The sequence below is a fragment of the Cynara cardunculus genome (genome assembly GCF_001531365.2).
Source record: "Cynara cardunculus var. scolymus isolate 2C chromosome LG 5, CcrdV1, whole genome shotgun sequence".
NCBI lineage: Eukaryota > Viridiplantae > Streptophyta > Magnoliopsida > Asterales > Asteraceae > Cynara > Cynara cardunculus.
The window spans coordinates 20233218-20250564 of NC_037532.1; the positions used below are offsets into that span (position 1 = coordinate 20233218).

The 17347-nt window shown below is 35.5% G+C and overlaps 1 protein-coding gene and 1 long non-coding RNA gene across 3 annotated transcripts; one reads left to right on the top strand and one right to left on the bottom strand.

Moving 5' to 3' along the window:
* Positions 1-238: 238 nt before the first annotated feature.
* Positions 239-2191, bottom strand: LOC112512030. 2 transcript variants are annotated; one of them, XR_003069188.1, is made up of 3 exons: positions 2064-2191; positions 423-513; positions 239-325 (listed from the first exon to the last, which is right to left on the bottom strand). It is a non-coding gene; the product is annotated as an uncharacterized LOC112512030 (long non-coding RNA). The 2 variants fall into 2 exon arrangements; XR_003069189.1 differs by lacking the exon at positions 2064-2191 and adding an exon at positions 902-914.
* A 5045-nt stretch (positions 2192-7236) lies between these two features.
* Positions 7237-7920, top strand: LOC112512884. Its single transcript, XM_025119014.1, has one exon. The coding sequence runs from the start codon at positions 7237-7239 to the stop codon at positions 7918-7920; it is 684 nt and encodes a 227-aa protein (XP_024974782.1).
* Positions 7921-17347: the final 9427 nt, after the last annotated feature.

Sequence of the window (17347 nt, forward strand, 5' to 3'; positions counted from 1 at the left end):
GGAATGGTTAATTAGACCTCAGGTTGCTGCTATATCTAAACACACGCACATACACATCAAATAAGTATAGTCAATAAACACTTGAGTTATGGTGTTCATGAAATCCACATACCTTCAAAATCTATTAATTACAGTTTAAGCACAATACACACACACACACAACAATATATATATATATATATAGAGAGAGAGAGAGTAGATAATAAGACAAGAGTATGAATGGACTCTTGCCAACAAACTCACACATTATATATAATTATTGGAGAGTTAATGTACCTTCACGCATCTCTCGGGAATGGTGGGACATCCTACCTTGTGGATACATCTACATTTACGCAACAAATTATGATGATTTGTATAAAGACAAAACATGCATAGATTAAACAAAATGACAACTGTAAACATAATTTTTGGATATGTACCTTAATAACCAACTCAAAGTATCCAACATCGGCATCTAGAGTGGTTGGTGTGTATGGTTTAATAACCTCTTCACCTTGGCTATCCTTACCCCTAAAGGATGAAGAACAAAACAAACACATTGATTGGTAAAAGGAAACATGCCATTCTTCATTGTAAAAAACAKATCTTTACTACACCATCTGTTTCCWGATCAAACAAAGATACACTTTGATTTTTGAGATCAAGTATTGTCTTTCAAATTCAAAATTTATATGCATTTGTTACTGTTAAAACCAAGATTTCCCTTCGTACCAAATGTTATAAGGTTCATTATAATCATCAATTTTTCCTTGAGAATTTTCAAATTCATGTCAAGTTTAGTGAAAATTGACCTTTGATGTCAAAACTCAATGTGTATCAAAATTTCAAGCAAAGTATAGAGTAACTAAAAGAGTAATAAAGGTAGGTAATTTTTGATTGAGAGGGCAGTTTGATATACCGGCAACTAATATAGTAATAAAGGTAGGTAAATTTTCAGGATATAAGCACCCTAATTAATGACAACCACCAGTTTATATTTCAATTTCGCAGATAACTAGATGGAACCCATGATAAAAAAGGAAACTTAAAAATGACCACGGATGCACCAAGGCCACTTGCCTTTATGAGGGTCATTAGATTTTTAATACCATCGATATTAAAGAAAAAAGGTCAATCATGGAAGAATAGTGATTCAAATTGAGATATTTTGATGAACCTTTAGGTTTCTTATTGAAAAGGTAGTAAGCAGCAACGGTAACAACAACAACAACAACAACAACAACAACAACAGCTATGCCAAGCTAGATATCAGGCACTTCCAATAGGAAAACCAGTAGCTTTTGATGCCAAAGCAGAGGACCTTGAAACTCTAGGATTCATTTCAATAACCATAACCTCACAATCCACAKGATTCACAACAAATTGTACATTAGAACCACCACATTCAGCTCCAATTTCTCTTATAATAGCTATAGAGTAATCACGAAGCCGTTGGTACTCYTTATYRGTCAAAGTTTGTGCAGGAGTAAATGTGATTGAATCCCCAGTATAAACACCATTGGATCAATGTTCTCAATAGAACATATAATAACCACATTGTCAGCCAAATCCCTCATAACCTCAAGCTCATATTCTTTCCAACCTAACAAAGATTTCTCCACTAAAACCTATGATGTCATGCTGGCTGCCAGCCCAGACTTGCAAATTGCCTCAAATTCCCTCAAATTCCCTCACATTCTTGTTTATTATAAGCAATCCCGCCACCAGAACCCTTAAAGTAAAATCCCGTCTAATAATCAAAGGAAACTCACAAATTGTGTTAGCTATTAAAAAAATATAGTAATAAGTATAAACAAACTGCTACCACTACAACCAATAAAGCAGATAGGATTGGGATTGGGATTGGGATTGGGATTGGGAAGGGGATGGTTCTGTAAGTGAATTTTCCAATTCCAATCGGATGCTATAGACACTTTAAACCTAAATATGCTCACCTTATGAAATGCATTCAACCTAACAACAAATACATGAAATGACTAACCGAATGGAGAATCAGACCATGAAGAAGCAGGTTATGCTTATGCGAGAAAAACAGAACCAGATTAGGGCAGAATACATACCTGATTTATGTATATAAACGAAACCAAATTGAGAAAAATCATGATGGAGACACGACGACGGGACCTCGGCTGAGAAATCGATGGAGGCGATGGCGAAATAGGTAGAGAATTTGATGAAGGCGACGGCGAAATCGGTAGAGACGAAGGCGACGGGGAAAGAGAGAGAGAGAGAGAGATAGAGTCGAGAGATGGGATGTGAGCGATGGTTATAAAAAATTATTTTTCTAATAAAATTGATAAATAATTAAAACAAAGATTTTAGAGAAGGTTTTATTTAAAAAAAAAAGCGTCCCTAAAGCCCCTCCTAATATTTTATTAGAAACTTTTCATTAAAAAAACGTATCCAAAGCTTTTAGAGACAATTTTGATGATGTATAATTTAGTTTGAAATTATTCTCTAAAACTCATCTTAGCTTTAGTTATATTTTCCACTTTTGTCATTTATTTTCTTCTCTACAATATATCTTTAGATACATTTTAAAAATCTTCTCTAAAAATTTCTTCTCTAAAGCCCTTTTTCCTTGTATTGGGTGGGACACATGGCAACATGGGGTTGATTGAGTTGGTAATATGGAAAGGTTTATAGGGAAGAGGCGGTTTTGTCAGGCGACTATTTAGGGGTGACGTTTGGGATTTAAAATGATAATCATTTAAAATAATAATCCCAAGCGGATAATTCTTAAAAGAATTATGAAGATATACTAAAAAAAATTAAAATTCCATTTACTTATAAGATAAATACAAATTACGAAGTTTTGGTCTTCTAAAAACCCATGTTGTATAGTTTTTAGTCACAAAAGCTGCAATTTTACATAATCTTGAAAAGATTTGCAATTAAAGATGGGTTTTTGGTGAAAACGTTTGTAACCATGGAACCAAAGGGGCTCTGGTTGGGCATGATTATTGGGGGGGGACTAGAGGGGGTCTAGTTTTGCATGATAAGTAGTTGAGCATTCAAATGTGGGTTTTGATGAGACAAGGGCTCTGGATAGATAGACCAGAGGCTCTAGATAATCTTTTAAACCCATGAAAAAGTAGACCCTAGTAGAGGAACCAGAGGGGCTCTGGTTTGTCTAGACGATATAATAGAGGGGCTCTGGTTGAGCATAAAGGTCAATTTAATCAAAGTATAGCATACAAAGGGTCCAGAGACTCTAGTTAGACAAACCAGAGGCTCTGGTTGGTATTAATGTTAATTAAAAAATCAAGATAGCAAACCAGAGGGACTCTGGTTGATAGTGAAGGTCAACCAGAGGGGTGCTAGGTTACTTTTGATCCTTAAGAGGTCAAGAGTTGTGCAAGAACTCCCCCTCAAAATATGCAAGGGATTGGGAGAGGGTGAAAAAAACCCCCTAGAACAGAGAGGGGTGTATTTTTGGAAGCCAGAAGCTCTGGATCTATACAACCAGAGGCTCTGGTTGTGAAGGAGGGTTAAATAGATGAAAACTTGGTGAAAAGGGGGTTGAACCATAGAACCAGAGGGTATCTGGCCCAATAGGAATGGAAAACTAGAGGCTCTGATCTTATAAAAAGACACCAAAAAGATGGTGAAACCATGAGTCCTTTGAATCAACCAAGAGAAGGAAAGCATAGTACAACCAGAGGGAATCTAGTTGTAATAAGGTGATGAATTATCTATTGAAGACTTGTATGGAGAAGTCTATTAGACCAGAAGGGCTCTGGTTCCAAAGACTTGTGATCCAGAGGCCCTAGTTTAAAGAAACAAAAGCTCTGGTTGCATAAGATGGTGAAGAATTTAAGTGTGATGCAAGGGGAAATGATAAGTGTGGTGACCAAGTAGGACCAAAAGGGTTCTGTTCCTTAATACTTTGAATCCAGAGGCTCTAGTCTTAAGAACCAGAGGCTCTGGTCATTAAGAGATGGTGTTAAAACAAAAAACCTTCTTTAGACCAGAGGGGCTCTGGTTCCAAAGAGAAAAATGTTAGGCCAAATAAAATATGTATTTCCAATTTTCCAGAGGCTCTGGTTTAAAAAACTTGGTAACAAGGGCCATTTATGTATCACTTTTGGCAAAACCTAGAGATATGGAAAATCTTTGGCTTGATGGATGATCTGCCTTAAGTGGTGAGATTCAACATACACATCTTGCTGACAAGAGAAAGAAATCTTTTCTCATCTAATGCTTTCGTAAATAAATCAGCAAGTTGAATATTTGTGGGAACAAAATACATCTCTATGGTTCTCTTTTCTACATGGTCTTTAAGAAAATGGTACCTGACATCAATGTGCTTTGTCTTGGAGTGTTGCACTGGATTTGCATAGATTGTTATTGCACTTTTGGAGTCACAAAGGATGGGGATTTTCTCATAATGGAACCCGTAATCCTTTAGTTGGATTTTCATTCAGAGCACTTGTGAACAACAACTAGCAGCAGCAACATATTCTGCTTCTGCTGTAGTTGTTGAGACATAATTTTGTTTTCTGGATGTCCAACTAACTAGCTTGTCTCCCAAGAGTTGACAGCTCCCAGACGTACTCTTTCTATCAAGCTTGCAACCTGCATGATCTGCATCTATATAGGCTACTAGTTCAAAGCCAGAGTTCTTTGGATACCAGAGACCCATCCATGGGGTGTCCTTTAGGTATCTAAAGATCCTCTTGACTGCAGAAAGATGAGATTCTTTAGAATTTGCTTGATATCTTGTACAAAGACACGTAGCAAACGTTATAACTGGCCTACTAGCTGTGAGGTACAAAAGGGACCCAATCATGCCTTTGTAGGTTGTTACATCTACAACCTTGCCTGATGGATCAGAGAATAGCTTAGCTCCTGTAGCCATTGGAGTTCTCATAGATGATGGATTTGAGAGATTATATTACTTTAGAAGGTCAGTCATATATTTGGACTGATTGATGAAAATTCCTTCTAAAGTTTGTTTTATTTGAAGACCCGGAAAGAAACTTAGTTCTCCCATCATACTCATCTCAAATTTGCTTTTCATCAGGTCTGAGAATTTTTCACAAAATTTGGAGTTAGTTGAGCCAAATATAATTGCGTCCACATATATTTGGACAGACAAAATATCACCTTTGTGTCTTTTGAGAAAGAGTGTTGTGTCGATAGTACCTTTTTCAAATCCATTGGCTGTAAGAAAAGTGGAGAGAGTTTCATACCAGGCCATGAGTGCTTGTTTGAGCCCATATAGAGCTTTATTCAGAAAGTAGACATACTTTGGATGTTTCAAGTCTTCAAAACCAGAAGGTTGTTGAACATAGACTTCTTCTCGCAATTTTCCATTTAGAAAGGCAGACTTGACATCCATTTGATAAGCCTTGAAGCCTTTGTGCGCTGCATAGGCTAAAAATATTCTGATAGCTTCAAGCCTAGCAACGGGGGCGAAGGTCTCGTCATGGTCTATTCCTTCTTCCTGGCAATAGCCCTTTGCGACCAGCCTGGCCTTGTTCCGGATAACTATGTCATCTTCGTCTTTCTTATTTCTAAAGACCCATTTGGTCCCAATTGTGGTTTTACCTTTGGGTAGCAGCATGAGAGACCAAACTTTGTTCCTCTCAAATTGGAGTAATTCTTCTTGCATTGCGTCTATCCTGTTTGGATCTTGTAAAAATTCATAGATTTTCATTGGTTCGATCATGCTTAGGAAGTTTGCGAAGAGGCATTCATTAGCAGTGGTAGATCTTGTTTTAACACCAGACGATGGATCACCGATAATTTGGTGATGAGGATGATCTTTTGTCCACTTAGTGCTTAATTAGGGTTCTTGAGCAACATGATGCAGTTCTTCATTGATGGTATTGTTAGATGGAACTGCTTGCTCCCCCTTAAATAGATCTTCTCCAAATTCGTGCTCTGGTTCTAGAGACATAATGGAAGTAGATGGTGAAGTAACATGAGATTCAAAAAGAGTTATGCCTTCTGTGTTGGAGATCTCATGTAGTTCATCAGCTCTAGGAGTTAGTTTTTCATTGGTCAGCGGTCCAGAGACTGCATCTTCTTCAAACAAGTCCTCAAACAGTTGAGCTAGTTCTGATTCATTTGGTTTGTGGAGAGATGAATCAGAGGCTTATTTAGTTAGCTCGAGTTCTGAACTGTGTTATCCAAATATTTTCCCGGAGAACCCGTAAATACTTCTGCTACGAAAAAAGGGGACCTTTTACTTTTTTTCATCATGTGGGAATTAGAATTAATTCCGGTTCCCTTAACCAATGGACAAAAGTCATTTGTGATGCATTATCAAAGGACACATTGATGCTTTCTATAACAATTTAGGTCCGCTTGCTGAGACTCTGTAGGCTTTTGCGGTTTAAGGATATCCCAGGAATATGTCCTCATCAGCCTTCTTGTCAAATTTTCCAAGATGTTCTCTATCGTTGAGTACATAACATTTGCACCCAAAGACATTGAAATATTTGATATTTGGACACCGCTGATTGATGAGTTCATAGGGAGTTTTCTGATGCCTATTGTTGATGATTGATCTGTTCTAGGGTTAATAGAGAACGATGACAACTTATCCCATTGTCTTGGAGAGGCCTCCTTATTTCAATTTATGGCTGCTCTTAGGAGGTTATTTGCCACGATGTTGATTTATTGTGACCCAGGATATGTTTGCAAGTTATGGGATGACCACTAGGATTCACTTTCTAAAGATTATACGCGACAATGTGAAAGTGCTAATCGAGTCCGTAATATGGTTCTAACTGATATCCTCGTTTTTCTACAGTTTATGGGTAAGAGTCTTAATGATTTCGATCTTCTAATGGTAGGTACAAATGCCAATTTTTAATCTGGAGAATTTTGTGAGGTATAAGAGGAATGCTCTATAGTTGTGGAAGATGAATACTTGTATGCCCGAGACTCTCTCAATTCCGACCAGAAATATGCATATGATGAGATCATGAGGCACGTAGACGAGGATTGTCCAGGAGTGTTCTTTATAGATGGTCCGGGTGAAACTACGAAGATATTTGTGTACAAAGCTTTTCTTTCCAACATCCGTTTACATGGTCTTATTGCACTCACAACCGCTTCGTCGGGTGTTGCTGCCAATAATATGCCTAGAGGGAGAACAGCTCACTCTAGATTCAAAATTCCTCTCAACCTTGATAATAACTCAATGTGCAACATAAAAAACAAAGTGGGGTTTCTCAATTGATTCGACATGCAAAAATAATCATCTGGGATGAAGTGTCGATGGCAAAAAGGCAAGCGGTGGAGGCACTCGATCGAACAATGCAAAGACATCATAGGGGTGGCACTCCCATTCGGCGACAAGATAATGGTTTTGGGGTTGATTTTAGAAAAGTATTACCGATCGTGGGGCGTGGAACCCGAGTACAGATTATAGATTCTAGCTTACGGATGTCACCTCTTTGGTCAACGATTAAAAAGATATGGTTAACGCTCAATATGAGAGCACGCACTGATCCGTGGTTTTCAGAATTTTTATTAAGAGTCAGTGATGGAGATGAAGAATTGGTGGACGAAAGCTTTATTCGCATACCGGATGACATAACCATTCCCTATACTGATAAAGGTAAGTCAAAATATGCGTTGATTAACGCAATCTTTCCATCTCTGCAAATCGACGGAGCTGATTCGGATTATATCATTTCGAGGGCGATATTATCAACTAAAAATGAGAATGTCGATGAGATTAATGATCAGTTGGTCGACAAGTTTTTTAGAGATGAAAATATATACTATAGCTTCGACGAAGCAGAAGATGATAAGAACAACATCTATCCGATGGAGTTCTTAAACTCTTTAACTGTTAGTGGTTTGCTTCCTCGTTATCTTCGTCTCAAGATTGGATGCCCAATAATACTGTTAGAAATATCGATCCCTCAAATGGATTGTGTAATGGCAGTAGATTGATATGCAAAGGCTTTCAATAGAACCTCATTGATGCAGAAATAGTTGTTGGTCAGCATGTTAGAAAGAGAGTATTTCTGCCGAGAATTCCCTTATGTCCGTCCAAAGACAACATGTTCCCATTTAAGCTGAAGAGAAAACAGTTTCCAATTCGGCTTAGCTTTTCTATGACAATCAATAAAGCTCAAGGCCAAACAATTCCGAATGTAGGTGTTTATCTACCGGAATCAGTATTCTCACATGGGCAACTTTACGTGGCGTTGTCTAGAGGGATATCACGGGGCAATACGAAGGTGTTAGTGAAGCTTGTTAAAAAAATTCAATCGTGTCGGAGTCTACACCTCAAACGTCGTCTATCAAGAAGTTTTACGTGATGAATAAGGTATAATCAACATTTATATTATTACACATTTGGTACCATATGTTTCTATTAAAACCATTACATCGTTTTTTTCAGGAAATATTTACGGATGAGTGTACTACGATAAACAAACAACAGTTTGGATATACGGATGAACATTATTTACAAACGATTGTATTTCTTTGTTCAGTCAAGAATTTTAAGTTTTGTAATGAACTCTGAGTAGATGGGTTCAGAGATCCCAATATATGTGTAATTATTTTTTCATTTGATATTGCTAATACACCGTATTAACCTTCAACTTTATATATTAGTTGACTTGTAAAATAACTACACTAACTCATGATTCAAGGCCAAACTAATGTTTCTGTATTGTGATTTACCTGAGTTGCATCGCGCGGGTACACTTTTTCATTTGATCTTGCTAATACACCGTATTAACCTTCAACTTTATATATTAGTTGACTTGTAAAATAACTACACAAACTCATGATTCAAGGCCAAACTAATGTTTCCGAATTGTGATTTACCTGAGAGTATATATATGTACATATTCATGCAATCACCTTTATAAGTGACTCCCATGTTGATCTAGTCTTTTCATTATAATATAAGTATGAAGGCCATGTACAGACACCCCCCATACATATACATATGTGTGTGTGTGCACGCATGGAAGCCTTTCTTTGACGTTTGGCCATGGTTACCATTTTGTTTCAAGAGCATAACCATATACAGCTTGTTAACTTGCATCAAAAAGTTGTACATGTTTGTCACCACGGCCCCCATGATTCCCCTCCTTTTTGGTCGATTCGTCCAACCGTATTCTCCTTGTTAATCCATCGAAATTTGCATAAAAATATCAACATATCTATTTCTTACATATTTCGTTTTGTCGAACAATCTTCTTAAATCCATTACTCGATTAACTAATTAGCTCAATAAACATTGATATATATCACGATCACCGACGTAACATCAATTTAAGAGTTATAGTGATTATTAACTTAACGTTGTTGAAACCAATGCCTGATTCGAACGCCGTCTTTGTCTCGGTTCTCTTCTCTACTCCTCTTTTTCGTAGAATCTTACTTCCTCCCTTTTTCTCTTTTTTTTTTCTCTTTCGTATTTCTAATCTTGTGAGGGTGAATGAGGAAATATATATTTTCCTATTAAATCCTCTGAATTCCATCATAATGGAAATACAATCAATCAATTTCCATAAATATAACCATGTTGTTCCCTTAAGATCAATCTTCAAGTAGACATCAAGAAATCCATGGCAGATCTAAGATATTCTATTAAGACCATATCAGAGAGATGAGAGGAAAAGACAATGTTTCACTATCTGGTCAAACCTTTATTACGTATAATGATTTTATAATGAGCTTCCTACTAAAATTACAAAAGACTTACCCTTTATATAGGGTCAAACATGAAATCCTAGTCAAAGTCAAACTTTACACAAGGAAAGTCAAACACGATGACTTTTACAATTATAGACAATATTTAACTTTCAAGACGAATACAATTTAACATTGATTTTCAGTCCTAATATTCTCCCCCTTTGTATTCAGGCTTGAAAGAATTTACGCGCTTTGAGTCTCGTTTGAACTTTGTCACATTAAGCACTATATGACTTCTTCAAAAACTTCTAAAAAACTTCACATTGAAATCTTCAGATGATCGTTTGTTGAGAAAGATCTTCTAACATTCTCCCCCTTGAATGTGGAACATCGATGGTCTTCTCTTTTAACAACTTAGAACAAAATCAGCAATGATCTTCAGATATGATATTCAAAATGTGATTTTCAAAGAATTTTCTTCAGACAATAAACTCTAACATTCTTTCCAAAAATGAACTACTTCAGATAACGAACAAACTTTTTCTTCAAAAGAAATATTTATCAGCAAACTGTTGTAATGATGGTCTTCACATTCAAAAACTCTCGGACATTTTAGCACAGGAATAATCTTCTGTAATAATCTCCAGTCGCACTCCTTTTGTGTCTTTTGTCGACTTTGATGTTACTCTCCCTTGATCATTATAACAAACTCCCCTTATAATGTTCGAAATTGAACATTTCATTCATTATTACATACTCCTCCTTATGATGAAAAGAGAATCATTACATCATACACAAGAATGAATTAAATCTTCCGCAAAATCCGTCAATTCATGAAATTGTAAGTAGATCTTTTCAAATCCACTTGTATAATCTTTTCAGATTAAAGGGAATGGAAAGGTAACTACCAATTTCAACATATGAAATTGTTTTCAATCTTATAAAAAGATTGGCCTGTGAGTATAACAGATATACTCAGTATAACGGATGTATTGTATATATGAGACTTTTTAAGGTTCATCTCACCAGGTCTTCCATTCAATCATTGATATCTAAAAGTATATCTATGAATGTTTTTGGCAAAAGAACATATAATTTGCAAAATCTGTGTAGTGTAGAAAGATAAAGCAACATATGCTTCTGTTTAGCCTCAAAAAGATAAATCGTGTGGACTATACAAATTTATCAGACTCAATTAGTGATCAAAAAAGACTTGAAGGGGGGACATATATCCTTCTATTTCAATATCAATTTTCTCCGAATGAGAAACTGATAGATTGTGAGCTGCGTGCCCCAAGTGTTATTGAAACACTTATCTGTTAAGAGATAAATGAGTAGCTGGTGGGGTTGTAACAAGAATTGGCTTGGGCTTGCCTTTTCTAATATTAGTCTCCAAAGAATTGAGAACTAATAGATTATATGGTATGCCCAGAATTTAGAAGTTTGGAACAGGATTCTTGTGTTCTTTTAATTCTGACACAACTCTCATCAATTCTTTTAGCTCACAACAACTACCCCTCTCTTTTTCATTTTAAGCTCTGCACACAAACCCTTTTATATTTAAAGTTCACTCAGATATGGTTGTCCTCATGGGTAGGTTTGTCGGTTCTGACATTCTATTGAGGTATTTCGGATAAGCACTCAGTCCCTCCTAAATTTAGCAGTGTATGCTCAAATGATCACAATAGTTGATCAAAAGTATTATTGCTATAAAGCATAATGATCAGATAAAAATTGATCAAGAAATTTGGCTTTAAGCACAATCAATAAAAGGAGTGATATGCAAAATCAGATTATTCAGTATGCGAGAGAAATGAATGAAGATCTGTAGGTACAAGTTTACAGATTCTGATTAAAAAAATGAAGTGTATATCAATCAAGGTAAAAAAAATCAGAAAATCAACCTTTGAATACAAACGAGCGTATTATCACCGAAAATGATATTCATTTTAAGAGACGTGATAATAACAATTTCAAGAATAGCTGAAACAGGTATTGGAGTTATGTTTGATGAGAAATTACGCAAGTAAAATCTCAGGAAATACTTGTTCAGAAAATGTACTCGTTTTCGAAAAAAATTCACTTCCCAGAAACATTTATTCAAAAACTTCTATAGACTCCTCCTAGAAGGTAGATTTAAATAATATTTCGATTCAGCTCAAAAAATTAAGAAAAATAAAGGAAACAATTTTTAGCACGGGTCCTAAACTGGGTGTTCAGAAACCACACTCGGTAAAACACGGCACCTGAACTGTGTTGTTTAGAAGCCTTATTTGAACAGTATACAACTCCCCCAGAATTAGTGCATCAATGGTATGATATTCTGATCAGCGCAAAAATTGACACACCTGCAAAATAAGATCAAATAGATTTTGGTACCCAAATGAACTTAGGTCCTTCTTTGTTAGTATCAAGTTACGGGATGTTATAACTGCCAAACCATCTATTTTTATTAGATGTTTTCTTTTTTGCGCTTTTAACAGGATGATTATATACAAAATAAGATTCATACAGATTATTGTTATCATACCTGTTATTACCTTTCCAATTCGTCTGAAATCTGTTATCAACAGTCCACCTGTTGTATGTCTTCTTGTTCACAAAATCTATTGTTTTGCATGTGGAGCACATGATTCTTCTCTTGCTAAGATTAATTAAATCAGTAGTAGATCTCACAAAACAAGAAAAATTATTAGTAACAACAGAGGTACAAGATGAAACAGATTCAGATTTATTGACCCAAATGCTTTTAACCTTTGAAGAGTAATTGGATGATCCAATGACGTACCCTTAATAGTACTTATTAGAAGAATGAGAATAGTTCTTAGAAACAGTTGATTAGGGCTGCTTGAATAACTGTTCGATTTGGAACAGTCATAGAAGTTGGTTTTACACTATGAAGGAGAACCAGTTGAACTTTGAGCACAAGAAAAGTCTTTGACATTCTGTAAAAGCTTGTCTCTTTCAACAGTAACTAAATCATACTTATTTTTTAGTTCAGTTCTCATCTTCAATTCAGTTTCAAGTTTTGTCTTCAAATCAGACAATTTCTTTGTAGTATTCAGGAGTTTACCTTCTAACTACTTTTTAAGCATTTCAAATTTCTTTTTCTGATTATGAAACTCTCTTCTCTCTTTATCTGAGTTGCTCCTCTCATTCTCAGAAGCGATGTCGAGCCATTTTTTTCTTTTCAGCAAGCTCTTTAGCAATAGCTGCATATTTCTTTGCAGTATTTCGCTTTTCAAGCGCAAATTGCTTCTTCTCTTCATCTAAAGCCTTCTGCTTTAGAGCAATGCTGTCAGATAATTATGTTTCTGGCTTAGACATTCTTCTTTGATATCTTTCTTCTCTTTATCAGCCTTGACTCGTTCCAAGATGATTAGCTGCTCAAAATCCGAGATTTGCTTTAAAAGCATTTTCGCGTTCAGCTCGAGAGAGTTTATCTTATTTTCATAAGATATGCATTTAGCATCAAATCTTTTCTCTTCTTCAAAAAATCTCTTCATCTTTTTCTTAAACTCTGTTCTCTCAAAATCCAAACTCTTCTTAGTCTCTTGAATTTTTTCCTTCTCTAAATTTAATAACCTCTTTAATTCACTTAGATCAGTCTCAGTCTCATTATGATTCCTTGGAGATGTTCTCTCAGCATTAAGTTCACTCTGGACTTTTTGGAGTTTGTCAAATATATCTTTATTATTTTTACTCCAAGTTTTCAATTCAACTTCACACTTTTTTCTTATTGTGTCCAGAGCTCTCTCAAGTTCACTAACCTTAGCTGATAAATCTTTTTTAGAATTTTCTCTCAAAGTTTTATTTTCTCTATGCAGATCCTTAATAAACTCCTTATCAGCGTAATTCTCATTAAACATATTTAAGTATTTATCTTTATATTCCTCTACTCTCTTTTCCAACTCTGAAATTCTATCCCTTATTTTTATTCTCTCTCTCCAATGAAACTTCCATTTTACAATCAGATTGATTAATGGATCTAGTGCGATGAAATCAATCAAAAAAATCAAGAACAATTAAGCTCAAAAACAAAACCAGAAAACACAAAAACTGATGAGAAATCAGAAAATCGACGAAAAACTGTCAAAAATCAGTAAAAACTGTCAAAACTGTTGAAAACAGTTAAAAACAGTCAAAACAGTTAAAACTGATTAAAAAAAGTTTACGCGACACAAAACAGTTCAAAATTCTCAAAACAGTTAAACACAGATCAAAAACAGTAAAAATAAAATTGAATCAAATGAAAGCCCAAAAAAAAATAACACAAGTCCAAAACAATTGACCAAGACCAAATTAAAAGATTCTAGCCCAATTCAATTTTCTAAGCCCAAATAACAAGACAAATGCAAGGAAGACAAATCACAACCAAGTCAAATCCGGCTAAAGGGTGTCTAATGAAAAACAAAACCGGCTAGATGAGAAGCGATTTTCCAAGGCTTAAGCGATTATGGTAAGCGATCAGCCTATTGTTCGATAAACATCAAATCTGATCGAGACTTTGTTTATCATCATGTTGGATCCCCGCATTCCTCTTATGCTTATCTTTCATTGTGGCACCACCAACTCTAAAACTCATAGCTGAAGCATTAGGCAAGTTAACATCAGCCAAAGGCATTTGCTGTTTCCCGCTGTCTTCATACGTTGAAGGGTGTCTACCTGATGGATGTTCAAGATTCTGAAAGTTCAAACCAGTCCACTTTTCCTGTAAGTCTATACCAGTGCCAGAAGCTTCTGCAACTGCTGATTGTCTTGAAGAGCACACGGCTGCAAATCACAAATGATTGCTGGGCTTTTATCTGACCATTTTGATGAATTGACCATGATTTTTGCTACTGCACTGCATTCTTCCCATTTTGGAACACCAATCAATTGAACTGGAATTCAAGATTTTCCTTCTTTACTCAAAACCTTCCTACTATTTGATTTCCCATCATATTGAAATGCAGATTGACACTGGAAGCAAATGAATCTTCTTTAAGAGATGAAACACAGATTTATCAAAAATGTCATTAAGACCATAACCTCACTAACAGACCCCATTACAGCCACAAGGACATTCGTCTACAGATCCCATGATGTGATCTAGCTTTATACAGCAACAGTTAATATAGGTAGAAAATGTGGCAGCTGTCGTAGGTTTCTTCCTCCAACTTTGGTTAGCACCATTAACATCTGATCATCCAGCCAAGCAACCCCAATTGCTGAACTGTACAGTCTCAGCAGCAGAACCCTGTGAGAACGATATGAATTTCCAATTGATTCTTCAACGTACACAGAGGAGCAACATGAATAGCATCCAATAGTGCATTAGGAGTGGAACAATTAAGAGCACCAACAAACTCATCCAGTCCAAAAGGACTTAAGAACAAGCAAACACTAAATGAATGCAAGAAATTATACACGGATAGAAGGTATGACACATGCTCCTCAAAGACCCCAAAATTTCCTGAAGAAGGCGGCGACTGTGGTGAAACACTAAACCAGGTGCGCGATTTATAAATCTGATTGAGAGAAAATCGGACAAAAAAAATCACAATGTGCGATTAACAGTGAGGATGTAAGAATCCGATCGAATGAGTGATTTATGAATCCGATTGAGAGATTTATGAATCTAAACCGGATAGAGCATTGATCGATATATTGATAAATCAACTACGGTTGTCCGATTTAGACAAAATCCGGTCACTATGTCAAGCGATATAGACTAACTCCGGTCACAGAGTCGATCGATTTAATCAAAATCCGATCAATCCAATCGAGCGATTTAGATAAACTCCGATTGACGACTTGAGCGATTTGGATCAAAATTGGTTGGCCTTTGTCCGATTTAGAAGAAAGGTGCGATGATTTGAACTACGGAATATGACTGTCAGAAGAGAAGGAGCAGTAGTTGCTCTTAATGCTATCAAAAGATTTATGAGGAGTCATGTCAAAGTATCAATGGTTATGGATATCCAAATGGGTCTTGAAGACTGTCAGAAGATCATTAATTTGAAAAGACCTGACCAAGAACTTGAAGATATTGAAGGCTATCCTCTATATATCATTCTTGAAGAACCAGAGTTCGGTGTGGTGTATAGTGCTGAAGGTCGGATAAAGAAGTTTATGAGATTCAGTGAGCTTAATAAATACTGTGATGGCACTATAAGGATGGTGCGACGGGCGCTTGAGACGAGAAAAGCTAACAATGATAAAGCCGCGAAATCAGAGAGGATGAGTCTGAAGGTGAGGTATCTACTGATCAATGCTCTAAACCTGCTTGATGATAAATTGCAATACCGGAGTGCGTTAAGGAGGCTAGAGACACTACTTGGGCTTAGAAAGACAAGATTTACAATGTTTCGACCTTGAATCCAAAGGGGGAGATTGTTGGGTTCAAGGATGTGCTTAATTGTTGTATTCAAGTTCTTCCATTGTATTTGTCTTTGTAATAGTTAGCCTTTGTTATTTTCTTAATATAAATAGTAATTAGTTGGTTAAATGTAATGAGTTCTTGTTAATCATTTTGTAAATTCTCTCAAGAAATATCATTTCAAGCTTTGGTGAAAAATCTCTTTCTACTCTCTTAATTGTTTCTGAAGGATTAATCTGATTGTGTATAATATTTGGGAATCACAAACCATAAATGGCTTCCTTCCTAATTTATATACGGAAATTTTAATTTGAAAAATATTCAATATCTATAAAACTCTTGATTTGGGAGTATGAGCCTTTAGAAGTAAATATTTTAAATGACTTCATATATCTAGTCCTTCATAAAAACATCCATTAAAAAAATTCCCCAATTTTAGGGTGTTACAATTTGTATGACGTTCAACTGTCCCTTCTCCCCATAACTTAATGCATATGATGGTACTTAAAAGCAAAATTCTCTTCCCATGCAATGTTATGCTTTCAAACAGCTCTCTATGTGATCAAGCGGAAAATCGGCTACTAGAATATGCCCCTTGTCCCCATAATTTGTATGACATTCAACTGCCCTTTGTCCCCATAATCTAGTGCTTGTTGAGTTCTTGTCTAAGTGAAAGATTGTTTAGGGTAGTTTACTCTAGATTAAACTTTCTATTTATGCATCAATCTTGTTATTTGAGTGTAATTCTTGATATTTATATCAATAAAAAGTATATTAAGTGAAATTTGAGTAATTATATTCAATCCATCCCCCTCCTACAATTACTTGTTAAGTGTTTTTCCATCTCACTTGGGACTAGAATAATTAGCTAGTAAATTTTTTGTCTCTTGAATATGGTTTAGAAAAATAACCGAGTTCTGATTTACGACCATATTGAAAATCTTTGGAGAATCGTTCGTTACTTTTAGTCATGGCATACAAAAATGATATTTTGTTTATATAATCGTGGTATCTAAAAAATAACCATTATGAATTCATAACATAAAACCATGAGATGTAGAGCAAAAACTTATTGAATGGGACTCAATTTATTCAGTCAGTTATATATGACATTTTGATAGTGGCTTAATAATAAAGAAAGTCATTTATTATTTTTTTTGGGAAAGGGGAACGGAACCCCATGATATTTTTTTATTGAAAAGATTAAAAAATTACAAAATTGAAACGGCATTTCCATTCATATATATATATATATATATATATATATATAGAGAGAGAGAGAGAGAGAGAGAGAGAAAGGAGGTTATTATACAACCTTTGACATTTATTCAACCAATACAACTCAATCTCAACCGTCCATTT